Source organism: Numenius arquata, chromosome 5 (genome assembly GCF_964106895.1).
Source record: "Numenius arquata chromosome 5, bNumArq3.hap1.1, whole genome shotgun sequence".
NCBI lineage: Eukaryota > Metazoa > Chordata > Aves > Charadriiformes > Scolopacidae > Numenius > Numenius arquata.
In genome coordinates this window covers 63,360,187-63,383,023 of record NC_133580.1, presented here as the reverse complement: position 1 = coordinate 63,383,023, position 22,837 = coordinate 63,360,187, and the positions used below count along the sequence as shown (strand labels likewise).

Genomic DNA, 22,837 nt, shown 5'->3' with positions numbered 1-22,837 from the left:
TCACTATCCCAGGCATGCAGGAAACATTATTTGCAGAGTCCTGTCAACTGCATCAGGACATAGAACCAGGTTTGCAAAGGAAGGGGCTGTTTTTAAGCAGCGTGATGCTGTGGTGGGAATCAGCGTCAGGGAAGACAGGACTAGTCAGGGACCCTCAGCTCAGGAAATCCGGGTCTGCCATTCAATCACAGAGTTTTACAGGGAGGAAGAAATTTTGCATTTTTTTGTACATTGTACTTTGTCAATTATTTAAGCATTATTTCAAAATGGTGCAAATGCATCCGAGTATTTTAGGCATTTGTAAATATGCAACTCCTGAATTTTAATAAGCCTTTAAATTGTGCATGAAATTTTTATCAGTTTAGTTCCTATACTCACCACTGCTAAGGAGAATTTGTCACTTCAGAGTGCTTCTTTAATTATGACTTTTAGAACACTAGTCAAAAATTGACAGTGTTGGAACAGTGTTATCCAGATCATTGATTCTTAAATCTGGGATTAATTATAGTCTCAGAATGCAACTGTAGTCTGTAGACTAGAAGATTGAGTAGAAGTTCTGCATTTTGGCACAGGGTCGTGTTTGTTTAACAAATTACACCCTGGTCCTTATGGAGAATGGGATTTACAAGAATGTATTTGTTACTTCTAGCCAGCCTAATCGCAAACCTGTCACACTTACCCAGCCTCTAAAATTCATCATATGCACATACTAGGTATTCTTAATTAACCTAGGGCTTGTTAAGAATGTCATCTGGCACGTGATTAGAAGTGGTTTTCAAGCTGAAACTGTACAGACAGTTGCAAAAGCTACAGGTTGCTGCATTATTCTAAAGGGAACCAGAAGACTTTTGAAATAAAACACTGCTCTTACTACTTTTCTTAATAGGAATACTTTACTGCATATAACTATATTAAGTAATTTATAATAACTCAACTCAGTACCAAGGAAATGTAAATGTACACATCATATGTTATACTTGTTTTTAAGGCTAGCTGATCAACAGGAAGGACTCATACTATATCTTCTCTTTCTTCTTTATAATATTTTTTTAATGAAGCTTTTTAAAGAATGATACTATTTTTGGTTACTTTAAATCTCTTTGTGAAAGAGATGAGTGTATCCTTCATTACTTTGTTGTGCCCCCTTCTGTATTGTTCAAAAACATTATTTTAAAGGAAGCAGGATACAGATCATCAATGGGGAATAAAGCAGTTTACTTCAAGACCGGCAGCTTAGGCAGCAACTGAAAGCTATCTGTGTTTAAGAAAGGTTTGGTAGCATCTGTACAAAAGGGGTATAATGTCACTATCACCCCGAATCAAAATGAGCTTTATACAAGCCACCAAAATTTGAAGAAAAATCTTAGCAATCCAAGTATGGAATATAAAACTTAAGCTGCAGACAAGTCCTACTGAACTCTGTGGAAACTTTGCTGTTGACTTTGACAGTGGGCTTGGAAGTGACCTACTCCCTGAATGATCTAGGTCAGAGCTGAGTCTCTTGGGGCTGGTTCAGCAGAATTGAAATGTGTGCGCTGGTTTCATTTCACTGTTTTGTGAAAGTTCTCTGAGCTGGCAATGAGACACGTCTCCTAAGAACTGAATTCATATAAAGCATTTAAAAAATGCATTACAGTGACAGCCTAGAGCACTGCAGGTTAATTATTTCCACTCAGAATAATTGGATAATAGTGTGAACGCTATGAAGGTATACTGCACAAATTATTCATTAAAAGTGTCTCTTTCTGGTCATCTCTAACTTTCCTAATGAGTACAAAAAGGTTTTTCACTATGAAGTACAGAGATGCTTGTTAAGGCACATTATAAGTCATCACCATCTCCAGCAGCTCAGTAGCTGCTTATCAGGGGGACGCTGCTCCCGCCCCAGTGGCTGGGGCTGAGATTTCCATGCACTCCAGTCAGTGGCACAGAGACCCCACTGGTCCCAGTAGCTACACTACAGGCCAGGGACACCCACACCCCCAGTCTGGCTCCAACTGCTGGCCCTTTGGCAAATGTGAGCATATCTGAGTCCAGCATTGTGCATGTTCACATACACCATGAACACCGTTTAGATAAGAAGCTAAATTCGGAGGTAATAAATATTTGAAAGGTCTCTCACCCATTTTAATATCTCCTCATTTACTTTTCCATCCTAATTCTTAACTCGTTTTCAATGTTTTTGCTTTTTCTCCCTCTTTCCTTTCTCTGCTGAACCCTCCTTTTTCATTCTGGCTCACCTCATATCACCCATTTGATGTCTTTCTGTCACCTGTCACTCATTTTTGATAGACTCATCTTTTTTTGTCTTCAGTTGCTCTCTCTAGTCTTTTTACAACAGTATTTTTCTGTCTCTGCTTTCATATTCCATATCCATAAATGTGATAATTTGTATATATCATAGTTAGTTGAAAACTTCTATACTCTTCTCATAAACAACAGAAGGGGGAAAATGAAGGAAAATGCAATCAGACACATCTGGTTCATTGTGCGTTCTCTCATAGACTGACATGGTCCACTTCAAGTGACATTTTTCTAAAGAAAGCAAGTAATCTGGTATAAATACGTTTCCTGTCACAGGGGACCATCTTAGTTTTACACATGCTCTGGCAGTATATGGGCAAGTGTATTAAGTGGTATCGAATGAACAAAGTGTTATTGAAAAACTTGCACATTTTCAAGCTTTGCACTGAAGAAAATCTCTGCAATTTTCAGTGTTTATGCTCCTGGAAGCGTTTATAATAGTTTTAGATAATGTTTGCATTAAACATTTGCATAGGAACTGTTCATAACGTAAGCATTTTTTCAAGTTGAAAAGCTGCATATATGTCATGGGAAGGTGTTGTCTGCATTATAAAGCTGTATTTGGGAAATTTAATGAAGACTCTAAGGATAAAAATGTGGCCATTTCTCTTTTTTATAATTTTTATATTTTGGCATTTCTCTATTTCTTCTCTCCTGTGATATTACCTTTTTTTTCCTCTCTTCTTTCATCCTTTTCCATTTGCCAATCCCATAAATGCCCAACTGTAGTTAGCATTTTTCAGAAGATCACTTGTTCTCTATTCTTCATTTTCAATCCATGTTCAAGTACTTTTGGCCTCCAGCCTTCTCAATTGACCCTGACTTCTAGTTTGCTGGTAGAGGAGTGTAGCTACAAGCTACACTGGTGACTGGGTCTGCCTTGGGAGGCTGATTTAAAACAGTATGTACAAGGGAATTAATTTAAAGGGAAGGAGAGAAACCGCACTCTTGAATGCATGTTTCAAAGTAGACCCTAAAATGCTGCCATCCATTTTTGTCAGCTCAATACCTTGACGGCTTTTCCTTATAGCAGTTCTGATGTGGTTTATAGGGCTATAGAAGTCTTGTGAAGCTGATGGGTATATTTTGTGATAGAAACAGAAAGTTAGGGGCTGCAGAGGAAAAATCACTAAAACAAATTTGTACAGACAAACGAGATTGGCATGAATGTTTTCCTGGTTTGGCAAAAAAACCTGATGATCTGCAGAGTAGCCTACTGACAACTCAGTTCCTCAGCAGGTTTTTCCAAAGAGCTGAGGCTGAGACTTATAAATATTTATGTTGTACATAATTTTGTTTCATTCCCAGACTCACTATGCAGAAGGAACACGTACTCTCATTTGGCTCCCTTCCACAAGTCCTGAACTGTGGATATGAAATCCGCACTTCATTTTGTCTCGCTTGCCTCTCCATCTGTGCTGAACCATTAACAGTTTAGTGGGGCTGCCAGCCCTTAAGGCCCTGGGAGAAATTCCATCATACAGGTGAAATTGAGCATAAACCATTATGCCAAGGAAACACTTCATGCATTTCTGGTTTTGGTTTTCAGAATCTTTGTCACTTCCTACTAAAATTTTAGATTTAGGAAAATGACCTATGCAGTTTGGCTTTCAGGTCTTATACTAAGCCTCTTCCAAAAAAGGTTACGTTCATAACTAATACAATACAGGCATTTTTCCCATTTTCTTAAAATGACTGAAAATGCTGTACGTGAACGAAATCCAGATTCCAGCACTGCTGGGAGCTTAGCTGTTATGCCAAGGCATTGGATGTGGCCGGTGGATTGTAATTTACTGCTGGGTAAAAAGTGGAGCAAGACTTTAACAGTGGAAGCTCATCTGCTCTCTTTGCCAAATAAAGGAGTGAGGCTTTGAGAAAGAAAACAGTAAACAAAAGTAAAAAAGAGGGAAAAAGAGTGGGGATAAAAAAGGTGGTTTTACAGGTGACTTTTCTCTTTCACTGACAGTGAGGGAAGAATTTGGTGGGAGAATTGTTTCTAGTTTTTGAACTTCCTACTAAATAGGATGATTACCTGCCCTAAAAGCTCTTTTAAGTACTCAGATGAGTGTGCTTTCTAGGATGACATTTATCACCCAAATCCCATTATAAAAAGTCTGTGATGAGGCTGGAGGCAAGGAAGGAAAGTGCTCCTTCTAGCAGAGGGCATCTGCTGCAGGCAGGAAAGGTGGGCAAGACTTTGGGGGCAAGGGCAACCACAGCCGAGTCCATCCTGTGCAGTCAATGGAGATACGAGACAGACCATCTGATTTGTCTGCTACACCAAAAAGAAGCGGCCTGTCTGCCCTCGCTTTTATGCTGACTACAAAGAATTCCCAAAGAAAACAATCACATTTTGAAAGAGAGATATTTTGTCTCTGAAAACCGCAAAAATCCCTTGGCTCGATAGTCTTTCCTGGGGTAGTCTCACCTGTCTCTGTTACAACAGGGCAGTATGTGATATGAACTCTGCCTAAAGCAGGGATCATATGTCTGAAAAAGTAGATATGTAAAGATAGTTTAGGTATAGATGTATATGATTAGGAATATATGGTTATTTATAAATCATTTATACTTTGAAAAGAATAATTTTTATATTCTAACATCCTTTTTCCTTATCTTTTAAAGTCTTTTATGACTATATTATTTTTTTATTTAATGAGTTAAAAATTTTGTGCTTCTTTGTGTATTTTTTGTAACCAGCAGTGTCAGATCTACATCAGCCTGTCAACACCATGACATTGGAGTGACTAGGTCACACACATACCAATGACCTGGGTGCTTTTGACCAAATATGATTTTTAAAAGCAGCAATTCAGAAAATAATTGTACTGACCATGTGTATGCGTGGTACTCTCCTTATTAAACTTTTATTAATAAAATTGTAGCATTACAGTTTTCTAGCTTAAATATCTGTAAATCAGAGGTTTAAACCATCATGCATTTATCAGTTGCAATGACAGATATAAATCATGCTAAGCAGCAGTCACTCCTAAAGGATGTTGAGTATGCCCAGTATCTATATGCAGCACATACATCAGTACGGCGGCACCTAGATATGAGAATATGTAAGCCATGCTCCAGTTACAGAGTGTTTTGTGAAACATGAGCCTCTCTTGGGACAATCATCCACAATTCCAGGTGATGTCGTACGGAGATGAGTTCTAGGACACTCCCACGGTGAATTCTGGGGAAAAGTGTGCCTCACAGTTTAATTTTCATTGCAGAGGAACAAGCTATCAAACCCAAAACCCAGCAGCACCAGCTAACTGACCTGAATTTGAAGAACCTTCACGCTTAGCCCAATGAAGTTTGTGGCTGATTGGGTTAGGGATAACAGCTATGAAATCGTTAGTCAACCAATTACTAAAAAAAAAATTAAAAATCAAGAAGAGTTTGGAAAATTCAGCTTTTTCTGAATATTTGTTTTCAGGATGAGAATTACTGTTCCTTTCTTCTATAACTTTCAATGAAGCAGCATCAGTCCATAATTATCAATGTGTTGGTTCTTCATGGCTCTTCATCTTTTCATGAACAGCCATTTTGAAGACTGGTAATAAGAATCCCTTACTACAGAATAAATAGATTTTAATCTAGTTTATATTAATTAGCTGCTTAGTGCCCACAACTTCTTCCTCAATCTGTTTCAAACTGGGAAAATAGCTACTGAATTCACAGAAATTATTACAATATTTCATCTTAATTAAAACTTTTAGTGTTTCAACATGTATTAAACACTGACTTGGAATAGGCTTAATGTGCAACATGTTTTCTGTGTATTAAGTAGTCCTTTACTCACGAAAAATCACATTGAAAGATATGGTCCTGATCAGAAGGTCATGACAGTGGACTGCAACAGCTGCAGAATAAACTGACTGCAGTCACTAGGAACGAAAATCTTCCCTGCTGCTTCCTCACACAGTGAGAAGATAAACCAGTTCCTTCACCCCTGTCCTGATCTTAGTGTCGATATTTTAAATTAGTTGCCAGAAGTGAGTACGAAAATTATACTGTCTTCCTAAGTTACTTCTCTGATACTACTTCCTCTCATATATTTCTTTTTATTTTTGACCTTGGTCGTACAACTGCAAAGCCCCTGTGGTTTGCGTTGAATTCCATGAGCTTTTGTGTGAGCAGCAAAATTGTTTGCTTACTCAAGGCTTTTGGTTTCAAACCCTTTGGAAATAGTACATCCCTTAAGGTTTTGCAGAGCACTGTATACGTATTCGGTAATTACATAGGTTGTGGACCTATGTAATTATGTAAGTAATATATGGACAGTAAACTTTTGCAAACCTTAACTCAAATTAACAAGCTAGAAGTAGATATTTCTAAATCATGTCTATGCTAGAAGAATTCCTAATAAAGAAAAAAAAATCTTTAAGATAAACAAATTTCCTTTGTGTTCAGATATCTACAGTACAGGCATGGGGTGCTACTACAAACCTTGACAGCTGAGACCACAAGGTGTCCATTTAAAGGCTGGTTTTAGTACTCAAACTAAAAGCGTGGAGTTTGAGATAGTCATCAGATCACAGATTGTCTTTTATTTTATGCATTTATCTGTATGTGTTTCTGAGTTGAGCTGATGGTTAAGTACTACAGATAATAAGAGTCTTCATTCTTATTATTTGTATTAAAAGGTTTCGACATTTCCAGAGATGGTAATTTAGGTCCATCTGACCTTGTGCTGGAACTGGATTGTTTCGTTCATTCACCAGAGCTGCTGTTCTCACAGAGGCAGAATCTGCCTGGTAATAGTTGGTTGATTTTTTAAGGCTGTTGTTGAGTCTTTCTTGTTTTTAACCCGTTTCTTTAATTTCATTTCCTTTGGTGGTTTGGTTGTATACAAACTGGGAAATATTTTTTCTTTCATTTAGAAAGTTTTATATCCTTAAAGCCTCCTCACTTTCTCCTTCTGTTCCCAAATACAAGCACATGCTTTCTCGAAATTGCCTGCAAGCTCTGCTTAGTGTTACAGGCAGAAGGTTCCCGTTCTGTCTGCATAGATGACAGAGAGGAGACTATTCTACCTCGTGTCACTAGCACCAGTATTCAGTGCAAGTGCAGTCCCAGGGGTAACTCAGGATTGTTCTGGTGACTGTGCCGCAGGCACGGGAACTGTCAGTCGTGTCTTTCATTTTGTGCCCTGTCTGTTCTTCATTCTTGCTGTTGAAGAGCCATAGCAGAGCAATATCTGTGTTGGAGCACGGGAGTTGCATGATGTCCAAACCAAGCTCTGTCTTTCTCAGGAACACAAATCATTTACTCAACCATTTTACAGATGTTATGTCTGTCATTTGCAGCAAATATCCATCCAGGAGCTGCTTGCTCGCATCACCCGTTTTGTATAAAATGGTTAGTTAGACCTCACAGGCAGTTACTCTGACTCTTTCCTTCACAGTAAATAAGGGTAATGCCGTTCACCTGTTTATGGCACCAGATCATTAACTATTCCACCATGTCAGTATTTAAAGATGAAAATATAAATAATACTTATTTTTATACACATGTAGAATGTCAAATATTAAAGAAAAGGGAGACTGGCTACACATCATGGTTGATATTTTAATATTCAGAGAAGGCAAAAGTACCAGGTTGGTTATTGCTGAATGAATTACATGGGAAAACTCAACCGTGGAACTAGAAGACTGCCAGAAAGGACAACAAAAGATATCTTTGAGATTTTATTTGGTTTTGTTTTTGCTTTCCATATTAAAATTCAAATTCAAAGAGACTTAAAAGTCTTTAAAATATTTTAGCACTAAAATTTTTGCAAACACTCTTACTTTGTGTTGTTTCAAATACATAATCTGATACCTCTCTGTTAGATCTTTTAAAGTGGGTTATAAGAACTTTTTAAGAGATGCACACATACAAAGAAAAATATCCCCTTTATTGGAAAGATACAAAGACAAAACAATTTTGTTGTCCTCTTTGAAAATTCTGGTTGCCCTTTGCAATTCAGGATGGCTGCCATCTGTTTGGCCTTTTCCCATCAGGATTCTGCTATAATGATGAACTCTGCAGCATGTACAGGAATTGTTTTCAAGCCTATGTTAACAGTCCTGATAATATATTTTTTAGGTTTCCTCTACGCTCAGAACAGTACCAAACGCAGCATTAAAGAGCGACTTATGAAGCTCTTGCCCTGCTCGGCTGCCAAAACGACATCTCCTGTTACTCAAAGCAAGTTTTATTTTTAATTTGATTTTTTTTTTAGGTTTGCATGCGTCAAAAGTTATATTTTCATTAACTGCTCACTTGAGACACAAGGTATCTACTGAAGTGATCGTATGCTCTTTTGAGGTTTAAAATCAAGTGATGAACAGATTTGTGGGCTGGTAACAGATTTGCCTGTGCAGAGCAGGATGGCAAGGTACCAGTGCAAGGGTCTGCTGCGCAGGAACTGCTGGGTTGGCACTTATGCTCTGCAAGCCAGCTGAGAAGCGGTTCACTGGTTAAATTAAGTACCTGCTCTCAATGTATTTGAAAAGTGTTATCTTTTTGTGTACATGTATGCACGTGTCTGTGTGTGCTTGCCATCCAATACACGGGATAGTATCAGCAGTACTGGTCTGGGAGGAAAGGTTTGGCTCTGCAGGTTTTGACTATGTAACATCAAATTATTTAGGGAACAAGACCTGAAGTATAGAATTATAGAACAGTTTGTTGGAAGGGACCTTTAAAAGTCATCTAGTCCAACCCATTCCTGCAATGAACAGGGACATCTTCAACCAGATCAAGTTGCTCAGAGCCCCGTTCAACCTCCCCTTGAACGTTTCCAGGAATGGTACATCTCCCACCTCTCTGGGCAACCTGTTCCACTGTTTCACCACCCTCATTGTAAAACATTTCTTCCTTCAATCTAGTCTAAATCTACCCTCTTTTAGTTTAAAACCATTAGCTCTTGTCCTATGGCAACAGCTAAAAAGTTTGTCCCCATCTTTTCTGTAGGCCCCCTTTAAGCACTGAAAGGCCACAATAGGGTCTCCCAGGAGATGTGGCTGAAAGAAAAATAAAAATGAGATTGAATACAAAGTATGTGAACGTAAAGATAAAGGAAAAGCACACTGACACTACTTTTAATGTCTTGATATGCTGTGAGGAAATAAAATCTGTCAAGGGTAGCTAACAGATAAAAATGGGGGGAGGGAGGGAGAGAGAGAAATCCCTACATAGAGACCTACATAAATGTATATATATATACACCTAGATAAATTATAGTATTAACACTAACATCTTCCTATATAAATTGGCTACTATAACTGATTTTAAAATATCCCTGTGGACTCAATTTAGTCTAGATTAATTTAGCTTAATTCTAGGCACTAGTCTCAACACCTAAAATTACAAGATGAGATGAGTGGTCCCCATGCTTCCTGTATGCTCTTCTGGTAAAGCGTATCAGTCAAAGGTAAAAAAATGCCTCTAAGAGCACTTCCTTTTGTCTAGTGATTATGGAACAACTCGAGGCCCCAGTTAAGTGTCTGGACTTCAGTGGTATGGATCTATGCTTCCATTTTGTTACCCCACTTCACTGTTTTTCATGTGCTCCTCTATAGAGAGAACTGTGGTGGTTGCTTTCCTCTCTAATTATTTGAGATCTCAAAGATGAAAAGCACTAAAGATGTGGATGTACAGTGATTTTTTTTTTGTGGTGGTTCAGCTGATGTGCTTTATTTGAAAATAGAGTAACTTAAAAAGGTCAGTTATTGTCATAACACCTACCAGTAATTAATTATATAGAATTTGCTTTCAGCTACATGGCATGAGTAATACAGCCTTCGACTATAAAAGGAATCATAGAATCATGGAGTCACAGAATAACTTGGGTTGAAAGGGGCCTTTATAGATCATCTAGTGCAACTCCCCTGCCATGGGCAGGGACATCTTTCACTAGACCAGGTTGCTCAAAGCCCCGTCCAACCTGGCCTTGAACACCTCCAGGGATGGGAACGTAGAACAGAAACAGAATAGAAGGTTTGATCTGTTTGTTAGTTAGTTAGAGAGTAACACACCCTTATTCCTTGCACACTTCTACGTGAGATTTTTATCTGCACCAGTAATATTATTTAGAGTTGGTCTTAATAATCTTGAACATGCAAAGCTTGTATTTTCTTGATGAAAGTGCTTTATAAACTGGAAGAGAAGTCAAAATAAAACTTACATTAAATATTTCATATTTGAGAATCAAGTAGTAAAAAAATCTGCATTCAGCGTTTTTCTCTGTACTCTCATCAGTAATGAAATGCTGTGTTAAGTAATAACGTTATATTAAATGAAAACATTATATTGATTCAGAATGTTATTGTAGACACCCATTGTTATTATCCCATTTTGACATAATGCACTATTTGATTTCTGCTAGCATGAAAGAAGCAACATAGCAACATCGTAATGTACTAGGAATGAAGCCAGCACTACTTACAATATCAACCACATAATGTGAATTCCTTAAAAATTTTAAGGAGAATATTTTTAAAACAAGTAACAAGTTGAAATATACATAGCCTGAATTTGCACTTCTGCTCTTAACTTCTATTAATGTGTGTGGAAAAAGGTTTCTTGAATAAATAAAATCTTATTTCAGCATTCCCATTCAACAAAGCATGTCAAAGAATGTTTTTTCTTATTTGTGTGCTCTTCTTATTGTGTAAACCTAAACTTCATTCCATTCTTCCTTAGCTAAATTTTTAAATGTGTGTGATAGAGATAGAACTAGACTCAAGAATAGTTTTGGAAAATAAAAGCATGGGATATATAATTTGGGGGTTTTGAAGGCAAAGGCATGTGTACAATTTTTACAGATATTAACTTAGCCCTAACTTTGGACACGCTTCTCCAGCTGCCATTATTTGAAGAGTATGTCTGCTTTTTGCATTGCTTTTACCATTTTGTTCTTTAATGAACAATGAAAGGTTCAAAACATAGCTCCTGTGGCAAACACATTAAAAACTGTCTTTACGATTTAGCTGGAATGAAATCAGTAGGAATATTTTGTTTAATATATTAATGAGTGAATATGAACTTGTTTCTGGTTTTCAGTTAGACATATGTTAGCCTTTTATGGAGAAAAAAAAGAACTTTCTTAGGCTGAAAATAACTAATTTTTCATTAATTTAATCATTAATGTTGAGAAATAGGTATATTTTCACACATTTTTAAAAGTATAGATTTCTTTTCCAGCCTGGATAATGCTAATCATAAGTGTGAAGAAAAAAATTAAAAACCTGCAAGTGACTCATGAATGTTACAGTATTTTAATAAGCATAGTTGGCACATTATGAGGAAGTTTATGGTGATTTTATTTTTGGATTATTTATATCTATAGAATCTGCAGAAATAGAGTGTGAGAAGACTGTTGTACTGAAACTTTTCATTAATGGAATGACGACATCACCACACTGCAGTCTTCTACATTCTCACTCAATCATTAAAACACAATAAAATTGTTTATTTCTAAGGATATGCCAAACATTATGCTCAGGATTACATTGTCTGGCCTTTCTTTCTATCCTCACATTTATTATGTGTATTCATTTAGCTTCTAGAACAGCTTGTAGATTTCTCTCTAGGTAGCCAGATATTTCACAAATGGATACCTAGAGAGCTCATTTCCAGTTAAGTCCCTTTCTGTCTAAACAATAGGCCATTTAAATCCCATATAACTTCTGGCATATAAAACACAAGTGACTTTTCAACAATATCTATTCTCACGTTGTCTATTTTTTCAATTTAGTATGAGCACCTAGTGTTGACTTGTGGTTGACAAAAACACTCAGCTGCATATCTACAGCATGCCATTGTTAGAGGGACTTTAGCGACTGTATAAAGAATATAAAAGATAAATATCTTGAAACATGATGGAAAAGCTTTAAAAACCTTATAAATTAAACCCTGGATGTTCTTATGTAGAATTAAAATGGGACTCAAGAACATTGCCACACTTTCCCTAGATTAGGAAGACAGCTTTTTAAATTTATTCCAATTTCAAGACTCCCTCTTTGCATCTTAGCATCTTTTTTTCAGAGGAGAACTGAAGTTTTCTTACGATTTTGTGAGTTCAGATACTGGCCCTTTCAACCTATTATCAAACAGAGACATCATAACATCAATGTGAAATTGTGTCATTTGGGTTTTCTGACAATAGCTTTTAGATTGGAAGTTTTCACAAAGATGGTGGTGGTCTATGAGTCATCATGAGATAACTCATAAAGAAAGATGAAAGGGAAACACATTATAGCTTGTCCACAAGTGAACACATAATGGACATTCTGAGATAAGACTATGGGTGAGACTGAAATCAGATTGCTGAGATGGGTGCCAACCACAAGGTCTCTTTGACAGGAGAAAAAAGGCCCTCAAATTTTGTGAAGATTTATTCAAATAGTTTATGTATTTTGATTATATCTACTTAAAGGTTGTTAATTTTTTGTTTGGCTGAACTATATCTCCTGTTGCCAGATTTCTCCCAAGCAGCTGAAAGTTATTATTACTGCATTGTAGCAGAACAAAAATATGTGAACATGTAAGCATAATATGGGTTTAATGGAGTGTTCTAATATTGTGCTCTTATGAAAATTGAGCTGAATAAAACTTTATTTTAAGAACACAGATCCCACACTGATGAAATAGAATATATATCTTCAGAATTGTAGAAGAGACAATTATGCGTGTTTGTTTTCTCTCAAATTATGTTTCTATAGCTGGTATTAATCTTAAACCAGAATAAGGCAGTGATTTGATTAAATTAGTCTGGAGTAGTACATAAGCTATGTTTAATACTGGTGGTACTAAGAATAGATGCAAGCATTCTTATTTTTATCCAGATATACATGCTGTAAATTTCTTTTGTTATTTTATTTGAACTTTCACATTTAAAACTCTACCTGGAAAAAAATGCATTGCTATATCACACAGTTTTAGGGCTGAACTCAGCTGTAAGCCTCGAGTGTGTGTATTCACATTCTTATTCACCTAATTATGAGGTCACTAAAATACTCATGTTCCCCACTCAGGCTGCTCACCGTGAATAATCATGTTGCCCTGAGGGATTTGTTATATGGTACTCAAAGTAAGGTGGACTGTTGAATATGCAGCATGAATCTCACACTTTCTGAAGCACAACTTCATGGTGAAAGAACACTGAAAATCTCAGACTGATGCAGTGAATTCACATCCAGTCACTAACCAAGGGAAAAATTCCAGTATTTCCAGGAGTCACTGAAGTTTTATAAAAATGCTTTCTTTGCTGAGAGAGTTGCAGAAATGGAAAAGTCATTTTGAATGTGTCATGCATGCCCTTGCAGAATGTTGGCTTTCCAGTTTTTTGTGCTAATATCCAGACTGCTGGATCATCACTGCTGTTCCATGTTCTGTGCAGCCACTGAAGCAGACAGATACCCTTTCCCTATGAATTCAAAATGAACATGCCATTTGTCTGTAAAGCTGCAAAAGCCGTTATTTAAAATAATGTCACTTAACTTTCTTTTTTTTGTCTGCAAGGGTTAGATATTTCTACACCCTATATTTCTCGTTGAGCTTTACTTCTCTGTCTCTTGTATTCTGCAGACACTGTAGAAGATGAAATGGAAATGGCCACAGTACGACATAGACCTGAAGCTCTTGAACTGCTGGAAGCACAGAGTAAATTCACAAAGAAGGAACTTCAGATCTTATATAGAGGTTTCAAGAATGTAAGCACTTCCTTCTTAAATTTACCATCCATTTGCAGGATAGGTCACTGCAGTCTCGGCAGTGTAAGAATGACTGGCAATGAATCCCAGTCATGGGATTAAGTAGCTAAATACTGCATGTTGGTCAAGTGAGGAAATAAACACTCTGCAACTATTGGGCTGCTTAGTGACCAAAAGATGCAGAAATATTAGAAAACATCCAGAAGAGAATAATTATTACTTAGTACAGTGTTCAAGGACAGATTGAAAATTGTGTTGGAGTTGTTTGCCGAAAGATGAAATAAGGGGAGAGAATGTAAGTCCTGAAGAATTTGGTCAGTGAGAAGAAAGGTTTTGATTTTTGTGTTCACAATAGCTACCACAAGAAGTAATTGGCACAGATTGCATTAGAGGAATTTTTCATTGGGTGGACAGCAGTAGATGGCTTCTTCAGTCCTTCCTGGCTCCCCAAGTAAATAAACTTGTCAGAGCCCTTTACTGGGAATCATTATCTGGGATATTATTTTTTTTTTTGCTGATATATGTCCTCTATTGGCAGGTCCAATGCTTTCAGTTGGCAGAGATCCCCATTGAGGATCTCAGTGCATAAATGCAGTCTGCCTCCTTTTCTGGGATGTCGCTGATATTATATGCCATTAACATTGGATAGAAAATACTTGATATTAAAAAAACTTGAATAATAGCAATTGCTTGCAAACTGTGAGTGTCTAATGTTAATCTATGCACTCAGTTGTGAGTAGTGCAACTATGCAGGTGCTAAGTCTCCTGCTGAGCTGAAGGTAAAGATAAATTTAATTACATTTATCACATTTCATTTAGTTTTTCTTTCACCCTTAAAAAGGGCCGCCTTCTTGCCCTTGATATTTACCACTCAAGTGAAATTGTATAACAAGGTATAATAATGCTAAAAGCACAAAGAATCTCAACTATGGAATCAGAGAGTATATTTTCAATAGCTTGTACAAAAAGACATTTTAGGGAATTCTTAGTTATCGTGTGTATTTGCAAGCCATGCAAACGGATGTTCTAGAACTGCATTATTATTGAAAGCCTACAATGCAAGTAAAATAGAGTCACTTAATGTGTCCTGTCTATATATCATCCTCAGTTCCAGAAGGTATATAATGTTGGCGTGTTAGTGATTAACGGTGATTGCTCTTAAAAGCTTTTCATTTCCTCAGGGTACCAGAGAACAATCCCCTGCTAATGACAGTATTCCCTAAGTATTGCAAATAATGAACTAATGTCCCTAATTATCTAAGGCAAAAAGGTACAAAGTATAGTGGATAAAATAAGTCTTCTGTCTGTTTCTCTAAGAGTAATTATTCTCAGAGTCGCAGAGATTAAGGATCTTGATGATTCTCTGCAAAAAAATGAGGTATGGAAAAAGAGAATAGGTTATAAGAAAGTCTTTTAATTGATTATTGTTTTACCATTTTTTGAAAAGAGGAATTCCAGCTCTTCATATGTTTTTTCTGTTCTAAGATGTAAGTTCTACTTACATCAAAGGAGTGTCAGTGGTAATAAATTCTATTTGGGTGTTTCATTTCCTTATCAGGATATGATAATTCAAGACATGTGTGTATCTTTGACTATTTAGAGCTAATGAACATGAACTTCAGGTTTTTTGCATTTAGTATAATTGCAAAATTATCAAGTACTTAAAAAAGTTCTGTAAAGCATGGCTGTGGCTGGTAACTGTTATAAAATTAAATCAATTTAAAGCAGTAGTCCAAGCATTAGACTTCAGAAATTACAGACTTTAAAAACATCAGGTGAGTTGGGGTTTGTTTTGCTTCTCATGTTTATCAGTTTCTAGTGCAAAATGCTCCACAGGTCTATAAGCAGCATGCCTAGGTGGATTAGTTCATCTTTCCTGTCACAGGTCTAGCCCAAATACGGTTTGAGCGGCTTTGGTGGGTACTGATACAGCATGGCATTAAAGCGCATGCCATGGTCTGTGTTTAGATGGTCTCCCCCTGACAGTGCTCAATCATCCACTTCTGTCTGCCACAGGCCACCTCCCTTCCTGCTCCCCTTCTTTCTGATCCAGCTTAACACTATCCTGCTAATTTCTCCATCCCTGTGTGCTTCATGTGTGTTCTTCATGCACCAGTATATACTGGGGGCCACCCAGCTGGAAAGCAGCTTTGCAGAAAACACCTGGGCATCCTAGAGGACACCAAATTGAATATAAGCCAGCAATGTGTCCTGTGACAGAGGCAGCAAATGGTATCCTGGGCTGCATTAGGCAAAGTATTGCCAGTAAGCAGGTCAAGGGAGGTGATTCTTCCCCTCTATTCAGCACTGGGGAGGCCACACCTGGAGTGCTGTGTCTGGTTCTGGGTTCCCCAGTACAGGAGAGACATGGGCTTACTAGAGAGAGTGCAGTGAAGGGTCACAAAGATGACCAAAGGGACTGGAACATCTCTCCTATGAGGAAATGCTGAAAGAGCTGGAACGACTCAGCCTGGAGAAGAGAAAGCTCCAGGGGGACCTTATTGTTGCCCTTCGGTACTTAATGGGAGCCTACAGGAAAGGTGGGGACAAAATTTTTAGCAGGGCCTGTTGTGGTAGGACAATGGGTAATGGTTTTAAACTAAAAGAGGGTAGATTTAGACTAGATCGAAGAAAGAAATGTTTTACAATGAGGGTGGTGAAACAGTGGAACAGGTTGCCCAGAAGGGTGGGAGATGCCCTGTCACTGACAACATTCAAGGTCAGGTTGGACGTAGCTCTGAGCAACCTGATGTAGTTGAAGATGTCCCTGCTCGTTGCCGGGGGATTTGGACTAAGTGACCTTTAGAGGTCGTTTCCAACTCAAACTATTCCATGATGCTATGAAAACTTGTGCAGATCTTATCTCTGTGCTTTACGCTTTACACCTGGTATTTTCCTGTCTTATTGTCTCTTCAATAATTTAACTGCATAAAGTAATATATGTTAAGGTATGAATTTAAATTGTAGTAGATCTGCTGACATTATGCTCCTATTAGACTAAATTTACAACGTCCCACAGCACAGTAGCATCAGCCTTGCACTGTGCCCTGGCAGGAGCTCAAAAGAGCTGTAGAGCAGACTGCTGTCCTAAAGGCAACATAGCTAATTTCAGCTGGCATAGTCACTATGTGTGCTCTGGTTGATTCATCACAATTATGCCCTGTATGTGGAATTTTGCTGTATTTCTATCATCAATGAACTATAGAATAATTGTTGCTATGTGATCACTTGATATTTGGAATCAACATGCAGTAGCTAATCTAGTTTAACCATATCAGTTAAACTAGTTACTGCTTGCTAGTCTCAGAGTCAATGTTGGTTTCAGGCAACATTTTCCCATCCGTAAACCCACAGATCGCTTAACACTTTACAGAAGGAACAGACAGCAACTCTGTCCTTATATAGAGCCTAAAAAAATGGGAGATTTTCAATACTTAGACTGTAATACTACCAGAAGATAAAGTTTCTTTAGTAGTGCAAATATTAATAAACTTTTTGAACACAAAATTTTAAGCTTTAGAAAGGACAAGACTCCATACCTGCTGTGGTAATAGTAGATATAAGTTCAAAACTGACATTTCTTTCTGAAGAAATTGGGTATTTCTATATTATAATAATGCTTTAAGTAATGAAAAAAATTCCACTCTGCTTATTCTATATATTTTCAACAACCTTTCTAGTATGTACATTTTTCCCTCTATCTCTATGCAAGCATGGCAGGAAGAAATAGGTTCCAGACAGGACAAAGGAAAACCAATCGATGAAACAGAAGAAAAGCAGTACTCAGCCCCTTTACTTCAGTAAAGGGTGGTCAGATAAGGGAAAAAATATAAGAATAAGGGGAATTTAGAGTGATAATTCCCCTAACAGACTGTTCTGTCACTTTGTACTCTGCTACTGAAATACTTCCTGTGCTGAAAGTTAGAACTGCATCTTTGTATTTTACATACTTTAACAAAAGTTTCTTCCATAAACTGTGATAATTACTTTTTGAACCTAATGGGGTATTTTGACATCTTACAGCGTACTGTGGGAAATAGCTCCATACCTAATTATGCCTTCTGTGGAAAATAATTCATTTCTGTGTCAAACTTGCTGTATTTTATTTTAATGAGATATCTATAGTATTTCTGCTATGAGAAAATAAGTAACCATTACTTCCCCAAGACATTCATGGTTTTACATATTTCCTACTTAGTCCCTTCTTTTCCTAACAGAAAATGTTTTGTCTATATAATCTAACTCCAGCTGGCTCATTTCGCTGAATCCTGTCTAGTTCTAGGATGTCTGTTCTGAGATAGGGGTGACCAGAACTTCTCACAGTTTACGTCCACTTATTTATTATTCATGACTTCAAATTACTTACATATAGTTCTGACTCACTTCAGATGAGAAAGCAGCAAGTACTCCTGTATTGCTGTAGTGTTGGTGATTACAAAATTGGATTTATTTCATGGTTTTTACTTATACAAAAATTAAAAAGGTAAACCTTTAAAGATATTTTCATCAATTGGATTTTCCAGTGTAGGAAAGGTACACATCAAATTCAGGGAAAAGTAATTCAAGCAGAATGAGTATAGTGTCTCGTGTCTCAGAGAGCATTTCTGTGTGTATGTACCCACCTGAAAGCTTCAAGAGAGTCTCACATCATACTGTAGTATTAGCTGATGCTCCAGGGACCAAGAGGTAGAGGATAAATACAGGAAAGGGCCAAAGAGTATTGAAATGCCTATCTTGGCAATGGCAGTTTGGGTAGTAGTCAAGGTCAACATTTAAAATACAAGAGAGCATACAGTAAAGCAAAATTAAGGAAGTGGGATAAGCACCTTCAGATGACCCAACAGCTATTGCAAGGAAAAGCACCAAGGAAGAACTTATGCCTATATTCAGTAATTTAGCCATTTTAAAGCTTCTATACTATCCTTGAAAAATGAGCTTAACGGAAGTCCTAAGCCCTCCCTAGACTCAAAAGGTTTGTCAGTGTTCCTGCACTCTTGTTGATGAATTGTTGCTCAGCTGCCATCACAGTGGGACCTCTCCATTTTGTATTTGGCTTCCTGTCATCCCATTTCTTGTAAATTGAAATTGTGATTGCTGCAGTCATTAACCTTTCAAACCAATGGCTCTGTGGCAGGCCTGGTACAAGTGGTACTTCACAATAAATTGCACAGACTATCAAGCATGCACTCAACATGTCGTCTTTCTTTCTCTTTTGTCCATTGATAGGTCTCTTGCAGTTTTAAAAATGTCCCTGAGTTATGGCACATTTCCATTTTAAAAATACTTAGATAATGATTTTGCAGCACAAAAGATGCTCCTGTGCTAAACCTAAATGTTAATGATCTTTTAATTTTGGTTGATTATTCTCATCAAAAATTCTGTCGAACTCTGTGTTGGGAAACTACTAGACTTTCCCAGAAAAGTGAAAGGATTTTTGATGAACGTTGATCTTACCCAGCTGTATATCAGAGAAAGTGTAAATTGAAGTCATGCATGCATAAAAATGTCCCTGGATACATACTGTAGCTTTAAATAGGCAGCTCCATAATTGTGACATTTATTTGGAAAACAATATTTCTAAGATACCTTCCTTCCCTATTGCTGTTAGCAAATGAGACAAAAAAATGACAATAAGATAATAACTCTGATAATGTTGCATCTTAAAGATATGTTCCCCCATCATGTTACCTATCCGTGTAAGAATATGTTTGTGCATCTCAAAATATGCTAATTTATTTGAAAATTTTTCCATTTCAATTATGGTTTGATGGAAGCATTGTACTACTGTATGTTGCATTTGTGAGTCTCACAGAAAGTTTAATGAAAGCTCATCTTATAGGTTATAGGGTTCATTTATTGATTGTCTAGAGAATTCCAGTTCTGCGTGATAAAGTACAACTATTCTTATTGTCCTTTTCTGGAAAATTCCTTCCCTTTTGTTTGTTCTTCTCTTACTCTCTTACAGAAAGTGAGGAGAAAGTGCTTGTTTTATCTAATTAAGTATATTCCCAATCTAATGAGTAGGAAATAAAAACATACAGCACGTCATGTGGGTTTATCTGTCTAAGGTATATCTACATAGCCAACTGTAGGAATATTCATAAGATATTTTAGAATTTTTGATTGACTAAGTGACCTCCAGAAGTCTCTTCCAGTGAACAGTTCCATCAGTTTGTGAACTGCCCACATTCAGATTAGACAAGTAATTTCATAAACAAGATTAGCTAATGGTTAAAAATGAATTACCGTTTCTGTATTGTGTACAGAATCCCAATCCCCTCAAAACCTCCTGCACTTAGAGGATGAACTTTTGCATTCCTAGCTGTAAAAAGTCTCCAGAAATAAATGAAATCTGCATAAATACTTACTGTGGGAATTCAGATTGTTGTTATGTTATATTGTTGACATGGCTTTGCGTCTAGGTAATGTTGGCACTCTGATATTAAAAAAGAATTTGGGATCACCGAGGCACAGGATCTTATGCCATCATTAGCATTAGCTGACAAAGAAGTCAAATGCAAAGTTTTGATGCTGATCCTCAGAAACCAGTTCTAGACCTCATATGATAAGTGCTCCTATTACATACTTAAAGCTCTCTAAAATTATCTATGCTAGGCCCAGTGGTATGGTGTATAAAACTTAAGTTTAGCACCAGCTCTCATTGCAGTCAGTTAATTCAGAGACAGAGCCTATGAACTGCGATTAGGAGAGCCTTCAGGATGACAAGGAAGCCTCTTATTGTAATGAACAAATACAGTTTTAAGATTAATACATGCCAGAAGAGAGAGAGAGAGAGAAAAAAAAAGTGAGCATGACAGACAATGGCACTAGTGCAAGAGTATTTTGCCCCTCACATTGGTCCTCCAGAGCTTGTTCTTGCAGATGAGGTGGCTGAGAACGTAAATATGATTTTCACCCTCCCCCATGGAATCCTAGGACAGCAAGAAAGATTTCATTTCACCAGCAGTCAGTGTAGTTGCTTTTCCCTCAAGATTTGTTCATTGTATGTAGAAGTCCTTGGTTACACAGGATGTAATCTCAGCAAGAGCAGGATATTTCCAGATGCAGACTTTCTTTCTGACTAAACGGAAAAGAAGAAAGCCTGGAAGAAAAATATCCCACCCAGCTCTCCTGGATAACAAGAAACAACACTAAAGCCATTTGAGTACCTCTGTGACTCTGAATATCAAGCAAAGGATGGGCTGCTCTACTGGGTAACGATGCATGAAACATGCCCATTGTGCTGAAAGATTTTTAGAGAGGTTCTGACCCCTCTGCACAAACAGCGTTGTGGGCACGAAGAGGATGTATATACAAAGAAGCACGAGCAACTTGTCTTTTCAAATAGATGCAGAGATGACACCTGAACAAGTTGTGTCTCATGCATATAAACCTGTTAAATTTGTAACGTAGAAATGGCACTAAAATAGAAAAAAAAATAAAGGAAGTTCTGTACCTTAATAGAAAATCAGATAGTAATAATTCAAACTGAAAATTAACATCTCCCCGTGTTAGAAAACTCCTGTGACTTGCTTAGCCTTAATAAACTAAACAGGAAACAGCTGCATAATGAAACTCCAAGCAAGTAAACCTAGAAGCTGGATATCCATGTCTGCTGTCAAGAGAGAGATCTCTGAACTCATCTTTTTCTATCTAGAGAGTTTCTGAAGACACATATAATGCACATAACTCAAATATCCTTTTTTTTTTAAAATAGAGATATTATTTACTAGCTGTGCTTTCAATTAATTGTTTTCTCAATTTTAGATGACTGAAGAAAAACTTAAAAAAACCCACAACACAACAAACTTGCCAAGGTAGAATTTTGATATTATATTTCAAAAGCACTGGCATTCATTTGCTAGGGGCTTAGAGGGAACTTTTCTGTATTTCAGACAGGGCTACGTGAAAATCTTTTAACAAACTGAGCAATAAATAATGCTCACATTCATTATATATTTCCTTCAGGAGTTAGTCAAGAAACTTGAAGCTTTTCAAATATAAGAGTAAAAATAGTTTGGAGTTATAGTTTGACAGACCTAGCGTATAGTTGTCAGTCGTCACAAATTTACAGACCTTAATGTGTTCAGTAGAGATATTCATTTCAATTAGTTTCACAGTTGCTGGCAGAGGTTGAAATCTTCTTTTTGAAAGTTAATAATGAACCCAGTCCCTACACTTCTATTCATCTCCTGACTTACTGCTGTTCATGGAGATACTTCACGTCGTGTTCACTAGGGAAAACCTGTCATCTAACACACCCAGGACTGCCTTCATAATAGTGACTGCTTACTTCTGAATGACCTCTGAAGAATGTAGATGCCGAGCTGCTAATTAAGCAACATATGAAAAGACCATGATGTTAAGCACCCGGTATCAGTAATAGTGCAGAGCACTAGGTACCTCTAAAGTTGTTCTTTGTTCTAAAAAAGTCAGAATTACATTGTGATGGAACTGTAGTGCTCTGTGTGCTTGTCTGTCCCTTCTATGTGACATTGGCTGTAACCTGTCCCGTGCTGTGGTGTGGTCTCAGAGTGCCATCAGTCATGCCGGTGCACCGTAAATACCTTCTGCTCTGCCAGCCAGCTGCTCAGTGCGACTCATCTGCTGGTAGAGCTGTTTTCTGCCACAGAGCTTTTCATGTGTGTCAGTATGCGGTATCTGAGGAATATGGATGTTTATGTACCGGAATACGAGCAGCAAAATATCTTCTTTGGCTCCACCACACTGCAGCTACTTTTTGCCGCAATTGGACTAAGCATTACAAAGTACTTGAGTTATGTGAAATTGTTGGATTTTTGTTTCTCGGTAATCACTAACATTAGAGAAGTAAAATT

At 37.3% G+C, this 22,837-nt stretch overlaps 1 protein-coding gene across 6 annotated transcripts in view; it reads left to right on the top strand.

Moving 5' to 3' along the window:
* Nucleotides 1-22,837, top strand: part of KCNIP4 (potassium voltage-gated channel interacting protein 4) — a 328,940-nt gene that overhangs the window by 267,493 nt on the left and 38,610 nt on the right. For 3 of the 6 annotated variants that reach the window (XM_074148332.1, XM_074148330.1, XM_074148329.1), the window contains exon 2: nucleotides 13,876-14,000. In XM_074148332.1, the coding sequence (XP_074004433.1) occupies nucleotides 13,876-14,000 (125 nt within the window). Of the gene's footprint in view, nucleotides 1-8,388; nucleotides 8,491-13,875; nucleotides 14,001-22,837 lie in introns of those variants that run through there. The other 3 variants (XM_074148328.1, XM_074148327.1, XM_074148333.1) reach the window with 2 other exon arrangements.